This window comes from Salvia splendens, chromosome 2 (assembly GCF_004379255.2).
Source record: "Salvia splendens isolate huo1 chromosome 2, SspV2, whole genome shotgun sequence".
NCBI classification, from domain to species: domain Eukaryota; kingdom Viridiplantae; phylum Streptophyta; class Magnoliopsida; order Lamiales; family Lamiaceae; genus Salvia; species Salvia splendens.
The window spans coordinates 13,753,248-13,778,874 of NC_056033.1; the positions used below are offsets into that span (position 1 = coordinate 13,753,248).

The 25,627-nt window shown below is 37.4% G+C and overlaps 3 protein-coding genes across 3 annotated transcripts; all 3 read right to left on the reverse strand.

Moving 5' to 3' along the window:
- Nucleotides 1-10,671: 10,671 nt before the first annotated feature.
- LOC121774202 lies at nucleotides 10,672-11,163 on the reverse strand. The gene has a single exon (XM_042171117.1). The coding sequence runs from the start codon at nucleotides 11,161-11,163 to the stop codon at nucleotides 10,672-10,674; it is 492 nt and encodes a 163-aa protein (XP_042027051.1).
- Nucleotides 11,164-11,332: 169 nt separating this feature from the next.
- LOC121774210 (protein FAR1-RELATED SEQUENCE 5-like) lies at nucleotides 11,333-15,695 on the reverse strand. The gene is made up of 4 exons (XM_042171125.1): nucleotides 15,603-15,695; nucleotides 14,121-14,272; nucleotides 11,738-12,170; nucleotides 11,333-11,647 (listed from the first exon to the last, which is right to left on the reverse strand). Exons 1-4 carry the CDS (start codon nucleotides 15,693-15,695, stop codon nucleotides 11,333-11,335), a joined length of 993 nt encoding a protein of 330 aa, XP_042027059.1.
- A 2,294-nt stretch (nucleotides 15,696-17,989) lies between these two features.
- On the reverse strand, nucleotides 17,990-18,937 carry LOC121768817 (chaperone protein dnaJ 20, chloroplastic-like). Its single transcript, XM_042165380.1, has 2 exons — nucleotides 18,476-18,937; nucleotides 17,990-18,343 (listed from the first exon to the last, which is right to left on the reverse strand). Exons 1-2 carry the CDS (start codon nucleotides 18,899-18,901, stop codon nucleotides 18,242-18,244), a joined length of 528 nt encoding a protein of 175 aa, XP_042021314.1. The 5' UTR covers nucleotides 18,902-18,937; the 3' UTR covers nucleotides 17,990-18,241.
- Between the last annotated feature and the right edge of the window lie 6,690 nt (nucleotides 18,938-25,627).

The following is a 25,627-nucleotide window of genomic DNA, read 5'->3' on the forward strand; positions in this document are numbered from 1 at the left end:
GCATTGGGTGTTCATTTCCAGCGGGATTCCGGCAAGACTCTGCCCTCCACGTTGCTGCACTCCTCTAATTGATTGTCCACAACTTATGATTCAACTTTGTGTGCTATCCTTCTTCTTTTGCAGCCAATGGAAACTTATGTGGATGATGAAGCAAAATTGACTCTTCATGGGCTTGTACAGGTACAGTGACATCAAGCTGACAGATATGGAGAAGAACCGGAAGTTAAATGACCTTCTTGATGCCTTGGATTTCAAAATTGAAGGCGTAAAAATTGAATATTTGATTTGCATCAAATACCCCTAAACTTAAGTTATTGCTCGCCCTCGAGCAAGGCACATTTTAAGCACACAAACTCAACCAAATCTATCCCGCAAAGATTTTCATCACAAAGAATCATGTAGGGACGTGAATGACAAAATCTAAACCCCCAACATTTCCAATCTAGATTTCCCACTCTCAAGAACAATCACTTATCAACCTAGAACTTCAAGTCAAGGTGCATTTCAAAGTCAGTCCAAACATGTGATCATACAACTCAAACCGTCATCATTGACTCGTCAAGCATTACTTACCACATAGACTCGCGGATTTCAAATCAAACTTCATTAACTCTACCAAGTTATTTACAAAACATCCACAAGCATCAACAATAAGGTCCAAGGTCTTAATTCAAGGTTATAATGGGGCTAGGGATGAGATAGGATAAATATGGATAGTGAGCTCAAAGGCTACACATTTGAGTCCAAATTCTTCCCTCCTACAACTTCCTTCCAAAGATCGAACAACAAAATTTTACAACCAAACTCACACTCCCCCAAACTTGAGATCTATTCTAGACAAGATTACATTATACAAATATAGAAGCTCTATCTTTATTTCATCAAACTTTTTCTTTTTTTTTCTTTTTTCTTTTTTTTGAAAAGACCTCGACTTTTACAAATTTGGAGGTCGTCTTTTTCTTTCTTTTTGTTTCTCTAAGAACATCATTCTTTTCACCTATACATTACATCAAGTCTAAAAATGTCTACACTTTACAATTCACCACCCAACATTCAAAACTCAAATCACCAAAGCTCAAACTTGTTTTTAGCACCCAAATAGTAGCAATATCCATTGATGAGGCTAAAATGAGGCTTATTTAAGTGGCTAAGTGATTGGCTAAGTGTTTACACAAATAATAGGGAATTAAGCTCAAAGTGGCTTCTAGGGGATCATGTATAGGACTAGGCATGTGATCATTTGGCCATGGAGTTCATCCTAGTGCCTTATCCTCCCAAATCGTTGACACACATGAATACAAGCACACAACTCGATAAAACAAACCAATCCAAAATAATTTCCACAAGACAAGCGATTTTCATACTCTCCTCAACTCAAGAAATCGATTGTGCTCACAACATGCTCTTTCAAATAAATTCATGCACCCATTCCATTCATCCTAAGCTTCAAAGTTCAAGTAAAATCAAGCAAGATTTCCCAACCAGAAAGCCGAAGATCTAACATGTACCCGTCAACTACGTAGATTCAACACATCTTTCACAAACTACACCCAAAAAAACAATTTAACTTCAAGCAACCCCCCAAACTTGAATGCGTCATTGTCCTCAATGCATGCAAAGAAGAACAAATATAAAGTAAAGGGAAAGAGAACTCCCCCAAACTTGGCATGAAGTCCATAGTGCAATGGGGTGGGAGGGCGGGTGTAAGTTCCTTTGTGGGTGTGGTTCTTCCTAAGCTCCAACATATGTCACATCTCCATGTTGCTCCTACAAAAAGAAACAAAACCTACAAAAAGAAACACTCAATTCAAAATAAATGTTAGAGGATAGAATTGAGCAAACAAAACCTCCAACATAAGAAAACAAAAATAAAAGAGAAAAAAAAACATGGGTTGCCTCCCAATCAGCGCCTTTGTTTATAGTCGTTGGCTCAACTTTCCTCCTCCTTGCTCTACACTTTCGGCTCCACTAGAGAAGCCACTTCTCTTGCCTCCATGCCACTTTCAACTCCAACATAAGCCTTCAAGCGTTGGCCATTCACCTTCCAAATAGAGTCACTCTTCTGATCTCGAATGTCCACAGCACCATAGAGGTACACCTTGTGCACCACATAAGGACCCCACCATCTTGACTTGAGCTTGCCCGGAAACAGTTTTAGCCGAGAATTATATAAAAGGACCAGTTGTCCTTCATGGAAATGACGAGGCTTGATGGCTGCATCATGAATCTTCTTCGCACGCTCCTTGTAGAGATCAACGCTCTCATAAGCATGTAGCCTAAACTCATCCATTTCATTCATGTCAAACATTCTCTTCTCGGCTGCCGCATCATAATCCAAATTAAGCTTTTGCAAAGCCCAAAAAGCTTTGTGCTCAAGCTCTACCGGCAAATGGCAAGCTTTTCCAAAGACCAATTTGTACGGCGAAGTTCCAATCGGGGTCTTATATGCCGTTCGATATGCCCACAAAGCGTCATCTAGCTTTTGAGCCCAATCTTTTCGGGACGGATTCACAACTTTCTCAAGCACCCGCTTAATCTCACGATTGGAGACTTCAACTTGACCACTCGTTTGTGGATGATAAGGGGTAGCAACCTTATGTTGGACACCATACTTCCCTAGGAGGTTTTCAAACAACTTATTGCAAAAATGAGTTCCTCCATCACTGATTATAGCTCGCGGTGTCCCAAAGCGGTTAAAGATGTGATTTTTGATAAATTTCAATACCACTTTAGCATCATTGGTTGCCGAGGCCACTGCCTCTACCCATTTGGACACATAATCAACAGCTACGAGAATGTACTGTTGCCCATTAGACTTGGGAAACGGTCCCATGAAGTCTATTCCCCAAACATCAAAGAGTTCTACCTCGTGGATGTTATTCATCGGCATTTCATTTCTCCACGAGATATTGTCGGTTCTTTGGCAACTGTCACATCTCTCTACATAGGCTTTTGCATCCTTGAAGATAGATGGCCAAAAGAATCCGGACTGAAGCACTTTAAATGTTGTTCGACGTGCTCCGAAGTGGCCGCCATACTTGGAATCATGGCATGCAGACAAAATCTGAAGGTGCTCATGCTCTCCCACACACTTTCGAATCACCCCATCACTACAAATATGGAAGAGAAACGGATCTTCCCAAACATACGTGCGGGTGTCACTCAAAAACTTCTTCTTTTGGTTAGATGACAATCCTTCTGGTATAATGCCCGTGACAAGGTAGTTTGCCAGATTAGTAAACCACGGCACACATGTTTCCCGAGCTTCCACTTGCAACACTTGCTCGTCGGGAAATTTTTCGTTGATCCTTTTCTTTCTCTCATCTTCCGTCTCTTCCAATCCCTCTAGTCTAGAGAGATGATCAGCTACCAAGTTCTCGGTCCCATTTTTATCTTTAATCTCCACGTCAAACTCTTGTAGTAAAAGAATCCATCTCACCAACCGAGGCTTTGCATCTTTCTTATTCATTAAATACTTGATAGCTGAGTGATCCGTGAACACTACCACCCTCGTGCCATGTAAGTAAGCACGAAACTTCTCAAAGGCATACACTACTGCTAGCATTTCCTTTTCCGTCGTGGTGTAATTCAATTGAGCTTCATTGAGTACTTTACTAGCATAGTACACGGCATGTAGGACCTTATCTCTCCTTTGGCCTAAAACGGCCCCCACAGCGTAGTCCAAAGCATCACACATCAACTCAAATGGTTTCGACCAATCAGGTGTGATAATAATAGGAGCTTCAACTAGCTTTTTCTTAAGCAATTCAAATGCCTCAAGGCATTTATCATCAAAGACAAACTTGACATCCTTCTCAAGTAAGTTGCAAAGTGGCTTTGCAATCTTTGAAAAATCTTTTATAAAACGTTGGTAGAATCCCGCATGACCAAGGAAACTACGGATGCCCTTCACATTCGTTGGGGGAGGTAACTTCGAGATCACATCAATCTTCGCCTTATCCATCTCCAATCCCAACTCCGAAACCTTGTGTCCCAAAACTATGCCTTCCTTGACCATGAATTGACACTTTTCCCAATTAAGCACGAGATTCGACTCTTCACATCTTTGTAGGTCCCGTCTCAAGTTTTCTAAGCAGAGGTCAAATGAGGATCCAAAGACGGAGAAATCGTCCATGAAGATCTCCATGATGTCTTTATTCATGTCGGAAAAAATCGCCATCATGCAACGTTGGAATGTAGCCGGTGCATTGCACAACCCAAAAGGCATCCGGCGGAAGGCATAAGTACCAATAGGACATGTGAATGTCGTCTTTTCTTGATCTTCCGAGGCAATTGCAATCTGATTATACCCCGAGTATCCATCCAAGAAGTAGTAGTGAGAATAACCCGCAATTCGATCTAGCAACTGATCGAGAAATGGCAACGGAAAGTGATCTTTTCTTGTCGCCTTGTTCAGTCTTCTGTAATCCATGCAAACTCTCCATGAGTTTACCAATCGAGTTGCTAACACTTCATTATTTTCATTGACAGTCACGGTTATTCCTCCTTTCTTCGGTACACACTGCACCGGGCTAACCCACTCACTATCGGAAATAGGATAGATCATCCCAAACTTCAACAGTTTCTTCAGTTCCTTTTCCACCACTTCTTGCATAAGTGGGTTTAACCTCCTTTGTCTCTCTTTTACCGGCTTAGCTTCATCGTCCATCAAAATCTTATGCATACAAATTGCGGGGCTAATTCCTTTAATATCGGCAATGGACCATCCTAGAGCTTTCTTGTGTGACTTCAGTAGCTCTATTAATTTGAATTCCTCTTCATCATTCAACATCCCCGATACCACAACCGGTAAAGTTTCATCTTCGCCAAGGAAGACGTATTTCAGATTTGTCGGGAGTGGCTTTAATTCTAGCTTTGGTGGTACTTCGATTGAAGGTTTCACATCTGCCACAAAAGTATCCACAACACACTCATTCTCAAGACTTGGTTCATCAACTTGAGAATCTTCTATTTTATCAAAATCGACTTTAAGTGTCGAACCATAGTCTCTCTCCAAACTCTCTTTGTCATATACACTTCCTTCTATTCTTGCCGAGCAACACATCTTATCAAAAATGCACTTATCGAGGACGTCAACTCTAAAGCACGCTTTTGCATCATTATGGTGTTTCATTGCCTTTTCTACATTAATGGTCACCTGCTCACCATTAATTCTGAACGTGACAGAGTTGTCTTTAGCTCCAAGCAACACATACCCCGTGGCGAGGAACGGTCTACCAAATAGAATTGGTACCTCTTTGTCCTCGGCCATGTCCAAGACTATGAAATCAACGGGGATAACAAATTTATCAACCTTGACCAAGACATCCTCTACTATTCCAGTGGGCTTCACGATGGAATGATCAACCAATTGTAGAGCAATGTCGATGGGTTCCATCCTCTCCTCTAATCTAATTGCTCTAGCAGTTTTCAAAGCCATAAGTGAGATCCCCGATCCTTGATCTAATAGGCATTTTGTGAAGACTGTATTCCCGATCTCACAAGGAATCACACAACTACCGGGATCCCTCTTCTTTATTGGCATCATTCCCGATATCAGTTGTGAGCAATTCATGCTCAAAGCCACTATCCTGTCGTCTTGAAGTTTCTCCTTATTTGCCATCATGTCTTTGAAGAACTTGGAGAACTTGGGAAAGTTCGTAAAGAGGTCCACTAACGAGACATCCACATTCACTTTCCGGATCACGTTCATCATCCACTCAAAGCTTTTCTCTTTTGGAGCCCTCTTCTTCCTTCTGGGTGGATATGGTGGAGGAGGAATATGATCGGGGAAGTTGAACTTGCTTTTCGGATCTAATGCTGGACTTGTCAACATCTGTCTCTTTGATTCCGTTTCCACTATCTTCTTACCTTTCTCTTCTACTGAACACTTTCCACTTGCATCGGATTCTTCACCATGTTCCTTGCTGCCGGATGCAGCCTGTTCTTGACCATGTTGGGCCCCCTGCACCAACGCGGGACTTCCCTTACATGCCTCGTCCGCCCCTGTGTGCGAGGAATGCAAGCCTAACATCTCATCCGCCCCTGCGTGTGAGATGCCGGAAGTACCTTGGCCGTCCATTAATGGTGTCGAATCCAATTCACGACCATTTCTAAAGACCACTGCCTTACACTGTTCATTGCCTCTCGGGTTGGGTACAGTATTACTTGGGATGGTGTTAGGAATCCTCGTATGTGATGCCGTAGCTAGCTGTCCAATCTGAGTCTCAAGATTCCTCATTGTAGCATCGATCTGCCCAAACTTTTCCACCGTCTTATCTTTAAAGTTTTCATTCTCCTTTTGACTCTTAGTCATGAAAGAGAGAATCTGTCCCAATTGATCCTCTACCGATGGCTTCTTCTCATAACCCGGAGGTTGAGTGTTGTTCCTCCATTGAGTCCCCGAACTGTTGCTAGGACCAGCTTGATTCCAGTTTGCTTGTTGAGGTCTCCAATTCTGTTGATTGTTGTATTGGATGCCTTGGTTGAACCCTTGTCGATTGTTACCAATGTAGTTCACATCCTCCACTGGTGGTCCTTGAAGACTTGGACATTGATGCCCACCCTGGCACAACCCACACTTCATCACTGTCACTGCTTGAGGTTGAGGAGTCAGTTGAAGAGATTTCACTGCTTTTGTCATTGACGACATTTGAGTGCTTATATCCGCCAATTGGGCTTCTATTGCTGTCACTCTTTCCGCATCTTTGGTAGCACCAAATGTATCTCCTACCTTCTCAGCTGCTCTTCTTGGATTATGCCAATTCCTTTGATTATTGGCCAACCTTTGAAACAAGGCTCTCACTTCATCATGTGTTAAATCATCCAAGTTCCCATTCGAGCCTGCCGTGACTAGTCTCGTACCTTCATTGTTGAGCCCCTTGTAGAATTTCAAAAGGTCATGCCCCGGAGCTAAACTATGACTTGCGCATTTCCTTAGCATCTCTGTGAATCTCTTCCATGCTTCTGCAAAAGACTCATCATACTTCTGTCGGAATGAGGTGATCTCCTCACTCAACTTCTCGATCTTCATTGGGGAGTTATATTCCAAAAGGAACAATGTCTTCAGCTCTTGGAATGTTGCTATGTTGTAGCCCGGTAATGAATCATACCACCCTCTTGCTTTCTCCCTCAATGAGAACGGAAACAATGCCCTCTTAATCCGATGGTGCTCCACATTTGGAGGTCTATGAGAGTTGGTAAGCTCATAAAAGGCATTGAGGTGACTCACCGGATCTTCATCATCCCGTCTGTGGAAAAGATTTCCTCCGTTCACCAAACTAATGTAGTGAGGTGGAATGTTGATGTTATCATTTGCATAAGCGAACTCCCCCGGGTACTCAATTCCCGATCTAAGAGTGTCGCCAAACCTTCCCACATGTGGTGGTATCTCATTGTTATTCTCTGCCATTGATTCAGTATCCGACTCTTGATCTCTTTCTGCACTTAACCCAAAGAGTGAGTTACTTCTGATTGGACTCGGATAGTCCAGAAAAATCTCAAACTCTGAACCTCTGACCCTTCTTCTTCTTTGATAACAGAGTAGTCCAAACGGTGGTGTACCCTGTGACCGTGTGTGCATTCACTGTTTTTTTTTATTATTTTTAAAACCTGCGCAACAGAAAATACACCAAGCATAAACACACTATATTTCCCTATTACCGAAAGCGAGACCTCTCGACAACTTCGAGGTAAGTTCTATAAACAGTGTGTGCTTAAGTGAAACTAAAAAAAAAACTAAACTATCTAACCTAAACTAAGAGTTAGAAAAATGTCACCTAAAAAAAATATACTCCTTCGTCTTCAAGTACAGACGTGGTAGATGGCTATCACCTCTCAAGAACACGAAGTAAGTACCTACAAGAATAAAAAGAAAGATCAAATAAAACACAAAACACAAGCTTGAAGTTAAACAATCTATTGCCTTCCCCGGCAACGGTGCCAAAACTTGATGTGTAATTTTAGGTTTATTACAAAAAGATAATATAGCACTCAAGTTCAATTAATTAACCCAAATATTACCACTTCGCTGCAAGATTACAACTTCGTGTGTAGTAATTTAAGGTGTCGATCCACAGGGAAGGAAAGATTATTTAACTCTAAAACATAGAAAACACATACTAAAGAGGATTTTAATTTGAAGATTTTGATTAAAGATCATGTAACAACAATTACAAGAAATTAAATAAGCTAGACGAATGAAGAGAAGAAATTGTTACTCCAAACATTCACGGATAAAACATTGATTTATTCTAATATCCAACTCTATCTTATGAATTATGGGACTATGAAATCAATTCTCGATGCTAGCACTGAACATGCTCGACAAATAATAGTTTAAGAATAGTTGAACACATATTCTATAAACTAATTTTCATTAATCTATGGATCCTACGGAAGCGCGAGACTCAAAGATCAATTACTATAAGCACAAGAAATCCATTATCAAATTATCATTTGAACAAATCTAATTGATAATTCATCACCACAAGGATCTATCCTATTCAAAGTTAAAGAGACATTTGATTAGGATTATGGAACTACTACTAATGATGCACCAAAAGTAATAGATTCAAACAAGGAAATTGTGATGAAGACGTTCATAAGATAAAGAAGAACATAGCATAAATCACATGAATAATTTATTCGTCTATATGTTTGGAGCAACACTAAGATTTTTAGCCAATCATAATCAAACTAGGAGCAATTACAAATGGAAAGAAAATCCTTTGAACCATGGAGCTTAGAAGAGAATGAAGCTTTGACTTGGATAATTTTCTCAATTTCTTTTCCCAAGCTCTTGACCAAAAGTACACGTCACTTTCCCTTTTGCTTATCTTCTCCAATTCTCCAAAATTCCTCCTACTGATCACTCATCTCAATTTTGATAAACTTGAATTTCTCTCCAGATCCGTCTCGATCTCTCAATTCTCCCTCTGTAAAAACATGTCTCCCCCCATTCCTTTTTTCTCAAGTCGTCCTTTTATTCTTCTCCGAACCCTCCAAAAACTGACGAGAAACTGCCTAGTTGCGTTAGAGTTGAACTACCCGGCCGGGTGGAATTTTACAACTACAAAATCACCCGGCCGGGTGACAGAAATTCGACCCTTCCTGGACTCCTTACGCCTTGCGAATCTCACCCGACCGGGTGGATTTTTCGGTACAAAACTCACCCGGGCGGGTGATACGTTCTGGAGTTCTCACGCCTTGAAGAAATGACCCGGGCGGGTGGTGCGATGGCTGCTGTAAAACTTACCCGGGCGGGTGGTTGCTGCTGCTGCGAAACTGCAGCTGTTCGGAGCATTGGGTGTTCATTTCCAGCGGGATTCCGGCAAGACTCTGCCCTCCACGTTGCTGCACTCCTCTAATTGATTGTCCACAACTTATGATTCAACTTTGTGTGCTATCCTTCTCCTTTTGCAGCCAATGGAAACTTATGTGGATGATGAAGCAAAATTGACTCTTCATGGGCTTGTACAGGTACAGTGACATCAAGCTGACAGATATGGAGAAGAACCGGAAGTTAAATGACCTTCTTGATGCCTTGGATTTCAAAATTGAAGGCGTAAAAATTGAATATTTGATTTGCATCAATAACTACATGAATGAAGTACGAAACCTACTGGAATGAATAATTTACTATAAGGAAATAAGCTCATCAGTTCTTCTTCTTCTTCTTCTTCTTCTACTTCCATATCTTGTCGCAATTCCTTGAATCAAGCCGACCAACCTCGCCACATTTGACACATTTACAGTCGGGCTTGGACATATTCTTTATTTCTTTCTCAAGTCGTGAAACTTTCTGACTACTTCAACCCTTGGCGCTATTTGAATGAAGTAATAGAACAGAAAATGAAGTAATAACCTAGTCAAATGAAGTAATAACCCAGGTGAATGAAGTAATAATCTAACTGAATGAAGTTATAGCCTAGGTGTTTGAAGTAATATATAAATCTAAATAATGACGATTTCCAGACTTTCTTCTCCACTCAAAAATGCCTCAAATCAATCGCAACGACTGAAGAAGGTGACGCTGCTCTGTAGCTTCTTCCTCTTCTCAGCCTCTGACGGCAACTCGTCCAGCATCCCCTCCAGCCTATTCTCATAACCTCATCAATTATCTTCTTATGTACCACCTTCCCTATGCTGAACAGCAAGTGCAACACCATGTTATCTACCATCCTCTTCAAAATGTAAATGAAGTAAGAAACTACATGATTGAAGTACAGAAGTAAGGGAATGAAGAACATAATTATCCGAATGAAGTAAATTTGGAACAGAACTACTTGAACTAAATAGAACAACTAGCCTCAACATCGAATTTTCCTCTTTAAATGTTGTTCAATATTAGCCTGTAATACTGCATTGGGTACCATATTTAGTTAATTTTAGAGATCTTAGTTCATTTTTGAGATCTATTGATTATTGATAAGTGAATGAAAAATGGAAAATAAGTCATTATAAAAACACTATAATAAAGAAAAAATAAGTCATTATAAAAACACTTCAGTCTATTCTCTTTAAGCTTGCAAAAAGTTTTAACAAATTCAAATTCAAAATGTAAATGAAGTAAGAAACTAAAGGACTGAAGTACAGAAGTAAGAGAATGAAGAACAGAAATATCCGAATGAAGTAACAAAACAACCAGCTTCAACATTGGTTTCTCCTCTTTTACTTGTTCTTCTCCTCCTGTATCTTGTCACAATTTCTTGAATCATGCCGACCAACCTCGCCACATTTTCCACATTTCCGACCAGGCTTGGACATCTCTCTCATTTCATTCTCAAGCAGGGAAAGACGTCGACCGGAACCTTTGGTTCTGACGACATCTGGCGGATGAACATCTATTTGACTAGGGACGTGTGATCCATAAAACTTCTCAATCATTAGTCTCTTTTCACTAATTGACAACACATTTCCCTCACCAAGTACTTCTTTTCTCCCTTCAGCCATAATTTGTGTAAATGTTCGACTTTTATCACCGTCTCCTTCAATAAGTCGTGCAATATTATAAAAATCTCCATGCATATCCCTATACTCCTGCTTCGTCTCATCGACAACAATAAATGTTTCAATATCATCATCAAACCCACAATGCACAGCCTTGACAAATTTAGACTTCAACCAACGTCCTCCATGTAATTCATTAGGGATTAATTTCATTTTTTTGTTTCTTAAGACCCAAAAATGTGACTGCATACAAGCCCAATCCTCCCAAACATCTTACAACTACATGCATATGAATCAAAAGATGTGGAGTATGACACAGTCCAGTTCTTCGAGAACTTGTCATTGACTACATAAATCTCATTCTTACCAATGATTGACACTGTCACCAAGTGACATTGTCAACTGCTTCCTCAATCTCACTTTGAATTAGTTTGAAACCACTATCACTATATATTGTCGAAGCATGCTTCTCGATGGCTGAATTTGTTTTCAAAGTTGGAATTGTGTTAAAATCCAAGTATTCTAGCCTATTGTTGTTGCTCCTTTGGCCATCCAATGCATTGTTGTAATTCATAAGAAATTCAACAAGATTAGAACGAAACTTGGAGTACCTCTTGAAGAATATGTTCTGAGATTCAGATATTGATGTGGTCTTTATTAGTGAACTCATTGGAAAATCCCTAAAGAATGCAGACACCTGCAGTTCATTAGTTAACAAATATGCTTCAAAATAATGACAGAAATGCTTCAGCGTATAGAAAATATGTTTCCAAAGAAGGATACATACCCAAAATTTTCGTGAGGCAAACATCGAGGATAACCACTCATTGTCCTTAAGCCCATATTTTTCCATTACTTTATTCCATTCTTCATCAAATTCTTCAGGCTCTATCAACTCAGACCACACACAATTGTTTAACTCCTTTTTCAAGTCTTCATTGCCAAGTAGATTCTTTGGTAACTTTTCCATAACCTTAAACACGATGTGCCACATGCACCATCGATGTCTTGTATCAACAAGGACTCTTTCCACATCAACCTTCATTCCCAAATCCTGATCAGTAATGATCAATTTTGGTGCAGAACCCATACATTTGACAAAACGTTCAAACAACCATGAGAAGGAATCAGCGTTTTCTTTAGATAATAAGCATGCACCAAATGCTACAGGTCTCCAATGGTTGTCTTTTCCCGTGAACGGTGCAAATATCATGCAGTACCTGTATTACAATTCATCAAAAAGGAGGTTATAAATAGTTCATTCTGTAAGGTATATACTTCAGACATTAAGAGTTTTATTACATCCCAGTAAGAATTCTAAATACTTCTGCACTCACATCATTCCAGTGGACTATTAATTCATTATTGACTATTACTAGTACATTCTGTTGAGTTATTGAAAGAAACATGTGTTGAATCATGTGAAACCTATTGGAATGAACTAAAATCCTATTTGAATTAAGTAATGACACATTTGAATGAAGTAATAAACCTATTGGAATAAAGTAAAAATATGTTCATTTCCAATTTATTACGTAAGATGGAATGAAGTAATACACTTACTTGAATGAAGTATAAACGTACTAGAATGAAGTAAAAATATATTCATTTTAAATTTATTACGTACTGGATTGAAGTAATAAACCTATTGGAATGAAGTAAACACCTACTAAAATGAAGTAATACCTACTGGAAATAAGTTCTTCACTGGTATTTTTCAATTTATTAGCACAATATGTTATACGTCAATATTAATAGTCATTTGATTCTTTTCATTTCTAATAGTATTATTCATTCATTATATATTACTTCATTTAACCAAGCTATTACTTAATTCAGATAGTTCCATCACTTCATCTATTAGTTTGTAATTTATTACTTCATTTATTTGTTTTCTGACAATATAATGATACATTTATTTGTTTGTAATTTGTTACTTCATTCCAGTAGTTTTGATACTTCATTTCAGTGGTTAATTACTTCATTACATGTGGTTATAACTTCATCAAGTACGTTATTTAGTTCATTACAAATATAATTTTTCGCAAACTATGCATACAACACGGTTCAATTCATATTACTTCTTTACTTGATGTTATTACTCCATCAAGTGCATTATTTAGTTCATTAAAATTATAATTCTGAACAAACTATGCATATAATACAATTATGTTCATATCACTTCATTATTTGAGGTTATAACTTTATCAAGTACGTTATTTAGTTCATTACAATATTAATTCTTCGCAAAATATACACACAACGCAGTTCTCCAACTGTTCTTCTCCACTCCCCAAAATTCCTTCAATCTACAGCGACGATTTCCACCAGAAATCCTTCAAAATCAAACCGGATGACGATAAATTGTTCTTGAAGCTTCTCTAGCCCGAATCAAGCAATATATGCATTTCTTTTTGGAAAATTCTCCCAAGGAGTATCTTTATTTTGCACTGTATGCTTGCCAGTAATCTGCATCACAACTAAACAATATGAAACAAGAAGAAACACACACAAAGATTAACACAACCAATCATATAACTCAAATGTCGTGGATTTGGCAGAATTATTTTCTCACTATTATTCAATTCAGTCAAAAATATCGAGCCTCCTCGTGATGGAGATTTTCCAGTGCTAAATTGGATAAACTAATTAAGGTTGAAAGCTGCTAAAGTGGAATATGCACAGCTCAAAACAACAGCCAATTTGGCTAAAATTCAGAAACTATAAAACAAATTAGGATTCAAACAAAAGCCCCAACGTTTCAGAGAAAGAGATAGATAGATAGAGATAGAGAGAGCAAAATTCTTATGGAAGTAATATTCAAACAAATTTCATAATCTGCAAACAATCGAGAACCATAGATGTATAACTACATCATAGTTGTTGTTTGCCCTAAATATGTGACTTAGGTGAATGACCTAGTCAAATGAAGTAATAACCTAATAAAATGAAGTAATGACATAACCAAATGAAGTAATATAGAAATCTAAATAATGACGATTTCCACACTTCTTCCCCATTCTTTCTTGCCTTCAATCAGCCTTCTCCACGCTGCTCTTGCAGCTTCTTCTTCTTAGCCATCAATGACAGCTCGTCTGACATCCTCTCCAGCCCATTCCTTATGGCCCCATGACCTTATCAATTATCTCCTTTTGCATCTCCTTATTCACAATCTTCCATGTGCTGAACCGATAATGTCGACGTTGTCGGAGTTGTTCTCTGTCAATTCCTCGATGATGTAATCTCGATTTCGTAATTGATCGATTTTCCAGCGGAGTGCTTGGAGGCAAGCAACTTGAGGGATCCGTAGGGAAGTCTCTATCTGAAAAACGAGAGGAACTCCTGATTGACAGCACCAGTGACTCCGGCGATGGCGACGGAGGGGTTGTCCTTGCAGAGAGACATGCTGAAGGCAAACGAGGAATTGGGGTAGGGGACGGTGAGAGAGAATTGTAGAGATAGAAGTGGGTTAGATTTGGGAAGGGATGAAGAACTGCATATTCCGGAAATACCTTTTACCAATTTAATTAAATAAAAAAATCAGATAAGGTATAATTATTAATAACCATTAGATGTGATTAATGAGTGGATGAGATTTGGTATCTAGTTCGGTCTTTAAAATTGGTTCGACATTGATCACAACTCTAAGATGATAATCTCATATATAAGATAAGATTTGTATATTTTAACACACATTTAAACATATAGACCGAAATAAACGTTGCATCTCCACACGCAAGGTAACAAGACAAGAGATAAGACATTAATAATTGATGTGAGTCGGAATGAACATTAAATTTTCATTCGTGAAATAGACAATACAAGAGATAGACTGAACATCACCGACTTGGTATTACTCTAATACTCCATCTGTTCCATTGTAATGGAGGCGTTTCTTTTCGGCACGTGTTTTAAGAAAAAATGTGTTAAGCGAGTTAAGTAAAAGAATAATAAAATATGAAATGAAAAAGGTAGAGAGATGAAGAGAAAATAAACTTAGAGAGAGTAAAGTAAGTAAGAATAAATGTGTTGACTTTTACTAAAAAGAGAAATGACTCCACTATTATAGAACGTACCAAAATGTCAAAATGACTCCACTACTATGGGACGAATGGAGGACTATATTAGAAATATTAGTAAACCCTTTGGCCCTAAGAGCATTAGCAGTGGGGAGCCCTAAGGGACGCCCTAAAGCCCGCCCTATGCACCGCCACGTCAGCATTTTATCCTCCTACCCTTCCACCTGCAGTGGGGCGCCATAGAAGCCGCCCTAAAGGCCGCCCTATAGGTTTCACTATTGTTTTGTTAATTAATTTAAATGTTTTCAAATATGTCAATGCAAAATAATTAAAAAATACCACGATTATTTAAAAACGGCAAGTCCTACATTGATTAAAAAAAAGTTTTACACGAGTTAGAAATGAAAAAAAGTTGACTACTCTACAAAAGTCCCAACTTGCGGCGCAGCTGATCGATCATCCCCTGGAGGTATTCGGCTTTGGCCGGGTCTTGACATTGCATGAGGGCGTTGTGCGTGTCCAACAACGTCCTCCGGTTGGTGGCCGATGCCAACTCTGCGTAGGCAAGTGCCGCCGGGGTCGGGGTCAGGATCGGCGATGGGGGGCGGCCGCGGCTTGCGAGGAGGATGTCACCTTCACCTTCCCCTTGTTCTTCGCAGCCTTGACGCCAATGGGACGTCGAGAAGACACCGGTGTGTCGAAACTCTCCTCCTCCTCCTCGTACATCGTCCGGTTGAGGTCTACCGGATATGCGCTGCTTTCGCTGCTTGTGTAAGCACCGGCTTCGGTGGTCCTCGTCCTTTTTGGCGCAGCCGATGGCAGAATCCCGCCCTGGAACTTCTGTTTGTCCTTCAAGAGCGCCCAGATGTTGAAATGCTTGAAGTCGCCGTACATTGACTGGTACGACAACAATGCTCTATCGCGCACATCGCTCAAGCTCTCGCCACTTCCCTGCTCCCTCGAGCACTTCTCGTACTCCGCCGAGAATAGGTTGACTTGCTTCTTCACCTGATCCCAGTGCTTGCGGAGCTGCTCCCTATGGCACTTGTACGCGCTCGGTGGCTTCACCTCATTGTAGCGCTCGGCGATGCGCTCCCAGTACGCAACCTGCTTTTGGTTGTTCGCGAATACCGGGTACTCCAAAATATCCACCCAACACCTCGCTAAGACGAGGGTTTCATCCGGTTGGTAGTTCGTCCTCCCGGGGGCATACTCTTCATTCGTTTCCGGAGGTGGCACCTTGTACGCCCGGTGCCGGTTCCGCTTCTTTCTGGAGGCGGTGGAGGGGGCGGTAGAGGGCGCGGTGGGAAGGGGCGACGGGGCTAGTTGGAGACGGCTCAATGTCAGACAGACTGTAAGAATCCGTACTGAATTCGGGATCGTACTGCGTGTTGGAGTCGGACGGCCGATATTCATCAGGGTCTGTACCCGGCCAACATGCACCACCCCCAAACATCGGACTATTCAGACTTGGGTATTCACCGTAATCTATTTTATAGTGTAATTTGAGTGTGGAAAAGTGAATGGAAAGGTTACAAATGAAGGTGGGATATGAGGTATTTATATAAATAAATTTTTCGGAATAAAAAAAACATGTTGCATCATCCGCTCCATCGTCAGCGTATCGTCTGCGGACGATGCATCGGGCATCGTCCGCGCACCCACAGTGAGCGGACGATGGCGCGCCCAAGGCATCGGGCGGCCTATCGTCCGCCCCATTGCGGATGCTCTAAAAAGGTGTTACTATAAACTTCTGGTTGACCACGGATTTTAATGCAGTATGTAAAGTAAGCGAGGAAGAGAAAAGTAGTGGAGAGTATGGTTAACATTATTAGTAGTGTTGTTTGATTTACAAAATTATAAAGCTTATACTTTTCAGGATCAAAAGGGAAAATAAGTTAATATCTATAAATCTTATCTCACATCAATTTGACAATGATTATGTATCACCTATATAAATATAGATAACCTTAATTCCCCACCTTTAAGGCCTTTTAAGGAAAGCGTGTAGCTCATTTCTGATTAATATATCCACAAAAATCTATCCTCGTTTATTTTCAATAAGATTTTTTATCAAATAAAATGAAATTCATTTTTGACTGAGTATTATTTATTTTCTATCTTCTCATACTTTTTTGCAAAAACTATCAAATAAATATGCTAGTACTCCCTCCGTTCATGATTAATGTCTCATATCTAACCAACATGGATTTTAAGAAATTATTTGACTTTATAAAATGAAGTGAGTAGAAAAGTTAGTGAAATGTGTGTCCTACTTTTATATATTTCCTTCGTCCGTGAAATGTTGTTCAGTTTTATCGTTGTAGACCGTCCGTGAAAAGTTGTCCACTTTGTTTTTTTTACTATTTTTGGTAAATGGACCTCACTTTCCACTAGCTCTTTATACTCACATTCTATCATAAAACTAATATATAAATGCGGGATCCTTATTGAGTCATTTCTCTAACTTCTTTCAACTCAAGTTTCTTTACATTTTTCAAAGCTCGTACCGAGTCAAATTTGGATAATATTTCCTGAACGAATAGAGTATTGATTTTATAATAAAATGTTAGTAGAATAATTACTTGAATGTAGGGTTCACCTACTAAATATAGTAAAAGTGAAATATGATATTTATTGGAAGGACAGAAATGGGACATCGAGTACTTTGTATCGAAATAGTAAAATAATCATAAACTTTACTCTTTATTATTTTCATCTAATATTATAAATGAGTCACTCATCCCTTAAAAGGGCTCATAAGGGGGAGGGTTATCCACACTTATATAGAAGAGATATGATCATCGGGTTATCCACACTTATATAGAAGAGATAAGATCATCACCAAGCCGATGTGGGACAAGATATTAGAATTTTAACACGCCCCCTTATGTGTGGGCCGGAATGACACATCGGACTTCCATCACGTGGATAGGCAAGAGAAGAGATAAAGAAAATAAACTCCATCATCGACTTTGGGCCGGAATGACACATCGGACTTCCATCACGTGGATAGGCAAGAGAAGAGATAAAGAAAATAAACTCCATCATCGACTTGGGCCCGCTCTGATACCATATTTGAAATGAGTCACTCACCCTTTAAAATGCCTCATAAGGGGGAGTGTTATCCACACTTATATAGAAGAGATATGATCACCACCAAGCCGATGTGGGACAAGATATTAGAATTTTAACATCTAACTCAAAAAATTGAAAATCTATTCTAACGTCTATATTTTACAATACGCGCGTATCTCTTTGAGAAATTAGTACTAGCATTTTCGCATTCGAGAACCCCACGTCGACCTCTCCCTACAGTCACGTCGCTGCAATTCGTCCAATTGTGACCGCCATCCACTTCTCCACTCCTTTTCCTAAAAAAACTTAAAAACATTAGCATATTTGACGATTACATGGACGAAATGTCTGAAATCAAATCGATATGATTTGAGAAATAATTTGCCAGTATATAAAAAATGCAAGTTCAGACAGCAATTGAGGGGTACCTGATGTTTCCTTGGAGGAGAAGAAAAACCACCGCCGAAGGCTAATTCTCTGTCGTAACGAGCCCTAGTTTGCGGATTAGACAGCGTTTCGTAGGCCTCATGTACCTTAATAAATCTCCTGGTGTACTCGTCCACTCTGTCCGGAGGGGAAACGTCGGGATGGTACATTCTTGCCATCCGTTTGTAAGCTTTTTTAATGTCGGAAAACTTGTTCACGTTCTCTGCAATTCCCAGCAGTTCGTACAGTGTTTCCTTGGTTTTGGCGGCAGATATTTGGGCCGTGGAGCAGGGCCTCGGCGCCCCGATTCGGTTTCGCTCCGAACTGAAGGAGATCTGTTGGGGGAAATGTATTTTGGGAGAGTGCTTGGGTTTTGAGTGAATGCAGACCGTTGGATTGGTGCTTGAGATAATAATTGTCGAACTCATTTTTCTTTTTTTGCTGTGAAGTGTTTTTTTATATTTATTTATGGTAATACTTCATTTATTTAGGGAAGTATTTATAGGAGAAAGAGAGCGAGCAATCGCGGTCCGGGCTGGGCCTGGCCCGCATTTATGCCTATTGTTTATACATTTCTATATCTATGTCTAATTATTCATGTATGGACCACATTAATTTATCTCATTTGTCAATACACGTACGTTACTTTAGATTTTAGATACAGCCTGGGCTGGGTCACACGTAACAGCCCATTGAATTTCTGATCAAGTCTTATTCAGCCAATTGATTACTAACTCCGTCTCATAATAGGAGTCACCTCTAGTATGCGCATGAATTTTAAAAAATATTAAGAAAAGTGGTTGAGAGAAAGTTAGTGAAATATAGATTCCATTTATAAATATTAATTTTAAATGATATGTTAGTGGAATGAGTTAGTGGAATGTGTGGCCTCTTTACCCTTTATGGTAATTATGAACCGGGATTTCTATTCGCTAACGGAGGGAGTACTATACAAAGAATATATTACTACACTCCATCCTCGAAAAATAATCTTATTTTATCATTTTAGAATACTCATAAAATTTATTTTTAAAAATAAAAAAAATTTATCGCATATTTTACATACTTTTTTTCTTTTTCTTTCTTACTTTACTTATTTTTCTCATTCTCTCTTATTGATGTAGTAATTTCTCATTAAAACTCTATTATTTACAAATATAATTATTTTTTATAGACGATATGAACTATTCAAATTTGCATTGCTAATATGAAAGCCTAGTTTGTAATTCAGAGCCCTACTTATCCGTAATTTCGTTGTGCGATGATAATTCGATCTTACTGATATGGAGTAATTAACAGTGGTACCTTTTTCGTATGAGACATCGTAATCCGTAATTACTCTGCAAATTAAATAATCTTAAAGGCTATAGTTGAAGTATAATTTGGTTGACATTGACATTTTATCGATAAGGTTATTGTGATCAAGATAGAACCATTCTTAAACGTAGAATCATTCTTAAACGTAGAACAAATGCCAAACGGAGGTCGTTAGATCTTTTAATCCAATGGTGTTGATTTGCACAACAACTTCTCATTACAACCAAAACTATTATTAATTGGTGAATGCAGATAAGTGAAAAAATAAAGCATGCATGGACTCTTCTTCATTTCATTCATTCTTCCATCAACATGTGAGTTTTTTCACATGTTGAGTCCGGAATGTCGTGAAAACATAGTCTAATATGTATGATTTTTAATCTTGACCGTCATTTTTTCCTCATCCAATGAATAAAATATGTAGAGTTCTAGGTTCTACACTTAAGAATGGTTCTATCTTGATCACAATCCTTTATAGTTATCCATCCCATTTTATTTGTTATTAAATCATGCGAGTAGTTTTTTTTTTTTACTTTTTTTGGTTGCTTTCTTGTAGGCTCACATCAATTAAGGGTTTTATTTTATGATTTTTCTGTTGACATTTTGTTTTATGATTTTTCTGTTGACATTTTGATTGTCTGATTAATATTTTATTATTAGTGACTAATTTAATCGGGGAAACAATTTTTTCTAATCTTTTATAGTTAATACTGTAATAAAATAACACATAGTTTGATTTGATGTGTCCCCTGTTTTTAATGGTAAAATGGGTTTAGAAAGTGGTTTTAAGGGTAAAACAAATCAAATAATAGTAGATGATTAGACAACTAATTCAAGTAACTAAATTTATACTCTCTTCGTTCCACAAGAATATGCCTTATTTCCTTTCTATTTTGTCCCACAAGAATATGCACTTTCTAATTTTAGAAAGTTTTCTCACTCTAATGAGGTGGGACTCATTCTCCACTAACAATACTTTAATTACTTTTTCTTTCTACCTCTCTCTTCTTATCAATTTTACATTAAAACTCGTGCCGTTCCTAAAGTGCATATTCTTTGGGGACGGATGGAGTATAAAGTATTCCCCCGTCCCATAAAGATATGTGCACTTTCTATTTTCGTTCGTCCCACAAAAATATGTGCATTCCATTTCTAGAAAGTTATATCAATTTAATAATATAAGTCTCACTATCCACTAACAATACTTTGACCATTATTCTCCTATTCTCTATTACTTTACCAATTTTTTTTTAATTCTCATGACATCTCAAATACACATATTTTTTTGGGAGAGAAGGGAGTATATAAAGTTGTACATGCACATGATGTCCCTAAATTTTAATTAAATTGAATTAAACTTGTCATATCTTACATTTTGACAAATTGTTTGAAAGGTTGTTTTTTTAATGGTAATCTTACATCGATTTAACTTAAATATGGCAAGAGGTAAATTAATTACTAGTAGTATGTTTTACCTAATCTTTCGGCCGTTTCTAAGAAATTACCCACCCAGCACATTGTTTAGATTTTATCCCCCTCTCAGATATAAATGTTAGTTATTGGTCATTCTCAAAATATTGTTCTATTGAAAATTATGTCTACATCAATAAATAATTTTAAAGTATGAGTACCACCTTCAATTTTTAGTCCTTCACTTTTTCATAATATCATTTGTGACTACTATTCTTTGAAAATATCATCACATATTTTTAAACTTTGATTTAATATAGATAAAATGACTTTTGCACTTTTCAGATAAAAAATACTCTTCAGCCCTTAATTTTATATTTATCAAATTATTAGTGGTATTATTTCTTCTTTAAAAATAGAAACATTATGGTGCCATCCATGGTTTTAATACTCCATAGTTGGTAAAATAAGATAGAGCAAGAGAAAAATAGATAAGAGCAAGAGAAAAATAGATAAAGTAAAAGAGAATAAAGAAAATGCAGTAGAAATAGTAAAAGAGAATAAAGAAAATGCAGTAGAAATGATGTCAGTGAATTATGAAATGCATATTATTAGTTGTGTTTTAATGATAAAAATTGTAAATAAATTAATATGCAGGGATAGTATGTTCAAAATTTTCCTAAAATATAGTAAATTTTAATGTTTTCAGCAATTTTAAAGACAATATTAAAATAGTTTTTATTTTTAAAGAAGAAGGATAACATCATTTTTTCTAATCTCCCTTCTTTTCTTTACTAGTATTTCTTTTTCATCCCTTCTTATATCTTCTCTCTCTTACTCTCATTTTTCTCTCTTTTATTTTTCACTCCTTTGTTCTCTTTGTTTTCTGTTTCTCGGTAATTTTCCTCACATCTTCCAATTCATTTTGCCGAGAAAAAGTTTCAAGTAAATAAATATATAGATGCATTAAATACTGTGAACAAATAAAATAAAAGGCAAAAAAATGTCTTTGTATTAATACATTTTGTTTCATTAGATTCTTTTACAGTTTTGGTTCATCAAATCCTTATACCAATGTATTTTGTTCATTACATATTTTATAATTTTTTTTGTTCCATAAGATTCTTATATTAATGCATTTGATTTAAGAGGTTTTTATACTTCTATTTTAAATGTAGTTGGATCTTTATATGATACACTTCAAAATTTAATTAAATTTTTTGGTGTTAATTAAATTTATTTTTTTTCTCGAATTTATTTTGAAAATTAATTCAGTTGGAATATTAACTTAAAAATCATTGAAAATTTAAAATTTTATCGATATCCCTCATTATCAATTAATAAATTTAACACTTTCCCAATTATTTTTGAATCGACAAAAAATCGCTTAAAGACATGTGGCGATATTTTGAATAAATAAGGGTCGCGAATAATATTATAGCAAAATTCGAAGCCAAAATGTTGTTATCTCAACAATTTCATAAAGTTATATTCCCTCCGTCCCACTTAAGATTTCCATTTTTATTTTTACTTTGTCGCACTCGTGAAGTCTATTTTTTTATATTTATAAATAAATCCCTCTTAACTTATGTGGTTGTTAAAATATTAACTACCTTTTATTCACTACTTACTCTACTTAATAACTCATCCTAAAATCTTGTGTCACTCAAGAATGTGAATATCTTGAGTTGGACAACGAGAGTATTATATTTTGCGTATATGTATCGATTTTTTACACTCTGATATTCATTAATTGTTTGTTCAATGTCTTTTTGTACTCCCTCATTCCCTGAAAATTTGTCACTTATTTTCATTTTCGTCTGTCCCTAAAAATTTGTTACCTTTCACTTTTACCATTTTTAGTAGTGGACCCAATACTCCACTAACTCATTATCACTAACATTTTATTATAAAACCAATATATAAAAGTATGACCCATATCCTACCAACTTTTTCAACTCACTTTCTATTACATTTCTTAAAACTTGTGCCGGGTGAAATGGCGACGAATTATGGGGGACGGATGGAGTATTAATTACACGTTAATTGAGATATAATACATGTATTCAAATCACAACTGTATATGAATTGACATTTATGCATTAATTACACATTAATTGAGGTATGCATTATTCAAATCACAACCATATAGAGATTGATACTTATTCTTTTGCTAAGAACGTGTTAAGGGAAAAATAAATAAATTAAGAAGGTTTATTTTACCTTTACCATCTCAAAAAGGTAATTATACTACCTTATTAAAAAATAGTGGACTTTAAGAAATGAATGTAAATTAAAAAGGCAAATAAAAATAAATATTTTTTTACATTTTGTGCCAAGAAGAAGTACAGATGTCTTACCAAAATGAAAAAAAAAAAGGAATAATACCTCATCAACTACCATTTACACTGGTGCATGAATTTTATGAATAAAAGGTAAATATGATAGTTATTTCTTTTTACCTCCTCATTTATCATTTCCCTTAGAGATGTCATCAGTATGACCAGGATTGTTCAATTCCGATGCGGTGGGATTAACAGCATGCACAACGGTGCGCTAAGACTATGCCTAATTCCAAAAGCACGTTGCGCGTTTAACTGCTAAGGGCTTGTCTAGTAGCCTTGAAATGGAGTGAAATCCCAATTCCAACACGCCTATTCCACCGTTTGGTACGCTGAACACCAAACGGCCGACCTGGGAATCATCCGCCGGGTTTCAGCCTTACATAGACTACTATCGGTGAATCTGTGTCAACTCTATCAAGGTGAGGAGCTGGTATTAGATTTGGGAGTCCGTCGATTAGGCTGAAAATTGCACAATTGTACCAATTTGCCCTCCGAAGTCGGTTCTTCCTCTCATTTTGGTTACCGTTGGCAGCTCAAATTCCGTCGTCGCGACTTCACCGGTCTCCAACTCATTTAATTTCCGGTTCCGTCGTATTACCATCGTCCGGGTATGTCTATTTGTAGTGTTTTGTTGTTCGATCTGTTTGTTTATACAATGAAGATGTATTTGGTGTTGATGTTTGAATTGGGTCCGATTTGAACCAATTAGTTTCTGCATATGTAGCTTAGTAATTTGCACTGTCGAATTGCAGTTTTTGGAAGGACGATCTGTTGGTTTATGTTTTGAATATGGATTTAGTCTGGTTGTGATGTTGCATTCGTTCTGCATTTGTGCCAATTTTGCGAATTTGTCTTCAATAAGGCTGAGTTGCATTATTGATTTCGTCCTGCAAAAACCATTGTTACTCATTTTTAGATAGATTGTTGTGCATCTAAGTTGCCTTTCCTTACTGCCGTATTAGTTCGAATTTGAGGTTTATTGGATTTTGATCTGTTGGTCAGATGGGGTGTGCGACGCTAATCAGATCCCAGACCTGAGAGGGTAATTTAGTCAGATGACATTTTGTTTCCTTCACTCTCTTGTTGAACCAAACGCTGGAAATAAGCCCAGACAACCTACATGGGCTGAACCAAACAACCTACTATCCTATCCACCAAATCAAGAAAGCCCATTAACCATGAAAACATGTTAATAGTTGTGGTGGCTACCAGACGCCCCCTAAGAACAGTGTTGCGATGAGTGGTACGCGTATGCAGTGCAAAGAAGCACCCAAGAGCACGCAGGAGGGTGCCTATGATTCTACATAATTGAATTGAAAGGAATTAAATTATAATTCCAATCATTAAAGGTTATGTAATTAATAGCATAAAATTTAAATTTTAAGAAAATTTGCATACACACACCGAAAAAACACATTGAAAGCATAAACACACATTGCACTACACACACATACACAATTCACACACATGCATCACACTCAAAATCACTGAAAACACACACTGCCCTTTAACTCACTGAATGCACACTCATGTTAATGCACTAATTTCCCAGTCTCTACCTTCTCTTATTTTTTTCTGAATTAATGATTCGTAGCATTTCAATTAGTACAAGATCATAGTATTATTTTTTTACTTTAATTCTAATACATCGTAGTATCAAACCACCTTCGTCTGCATCAAACTTATTCAACGAAAATTTATGAATAGTACTTTATCTATGAAAAACAAATCGAGACATATTTGTGTGGGCCTAGAGAAAAATGTATTATTATTTGTGGGCTTATCATCTTGATTGGGCTATGTATTTATCATTTTTTATAAGCTTTATAGACTGTTTATAACAGATCAAGCAAATCATTTAACTAGTCATTTTTATTATTTTTTCCTTATTTCACATTCTCAATATTTTTCCATCTTTACCTGACCTTTCTTTGGTAATTTATTAATGGCCATCCAATTCACTCATTTTTATTACTAATTTTTAATTATTTTTTCCTTATTTCACATTCTCAATATTTTTCCATCTTAACCAGATCTTTCTTTGGTAATTTATTAATGGCCATCCAATCCAATATTATATAC

What these genes read in the sequence shown, in the direction of transcription:
- LOC121774202 (XM_042171117.1), bottom strand. Translation starts at nt 11,163, where the DNA reads ATGAAATTAATCCCTAATGAATTACATGGAGGACGTTGGTTGAAGTCT.
- LOC121774210 (XM_042171125.1), bottom strand. Translation starts at nt 15,695, where the DNA reads ATGTACGAGGAGGAGGAGGAGAGTTTCGACACACCGGTGTCTTCTCGA. An exon ending in GGTTCAGCACATGGAAGATT is followed by an intron (nt 12,171 to 14,120) that starts GTGAATAAGGAG and finishes ATTGTAATACAG; the next exon opens with GTACTGCATGATATTTGCAC. An exon ending in TTGCCTCACGAAAATTTTGG is followed by an intron (nt 11,648 to 11,737) that starts GTATGTATCCTT and finishes AATGAACTGCAG; the next exon opens with GTGTCTGCATTCTTTAGGGA.
- LOC121768817 (XM_042165380.1), bottom strand. Translation starts at nt 18,901, where the DNA reads ATGAGTTCGACAATTATTATCTCAAGCACCAATCCAACGGTCTGCATT. An exon ending in CTCCTCCAAGGAAACATCAG is followed by an intron (nt 18,344 to 18,475) that starts GTACCCCTCAAT and finishes AAGTTTTTTTAG; the next exon opens with GAAAAGGAGTGGAGAAGTGG.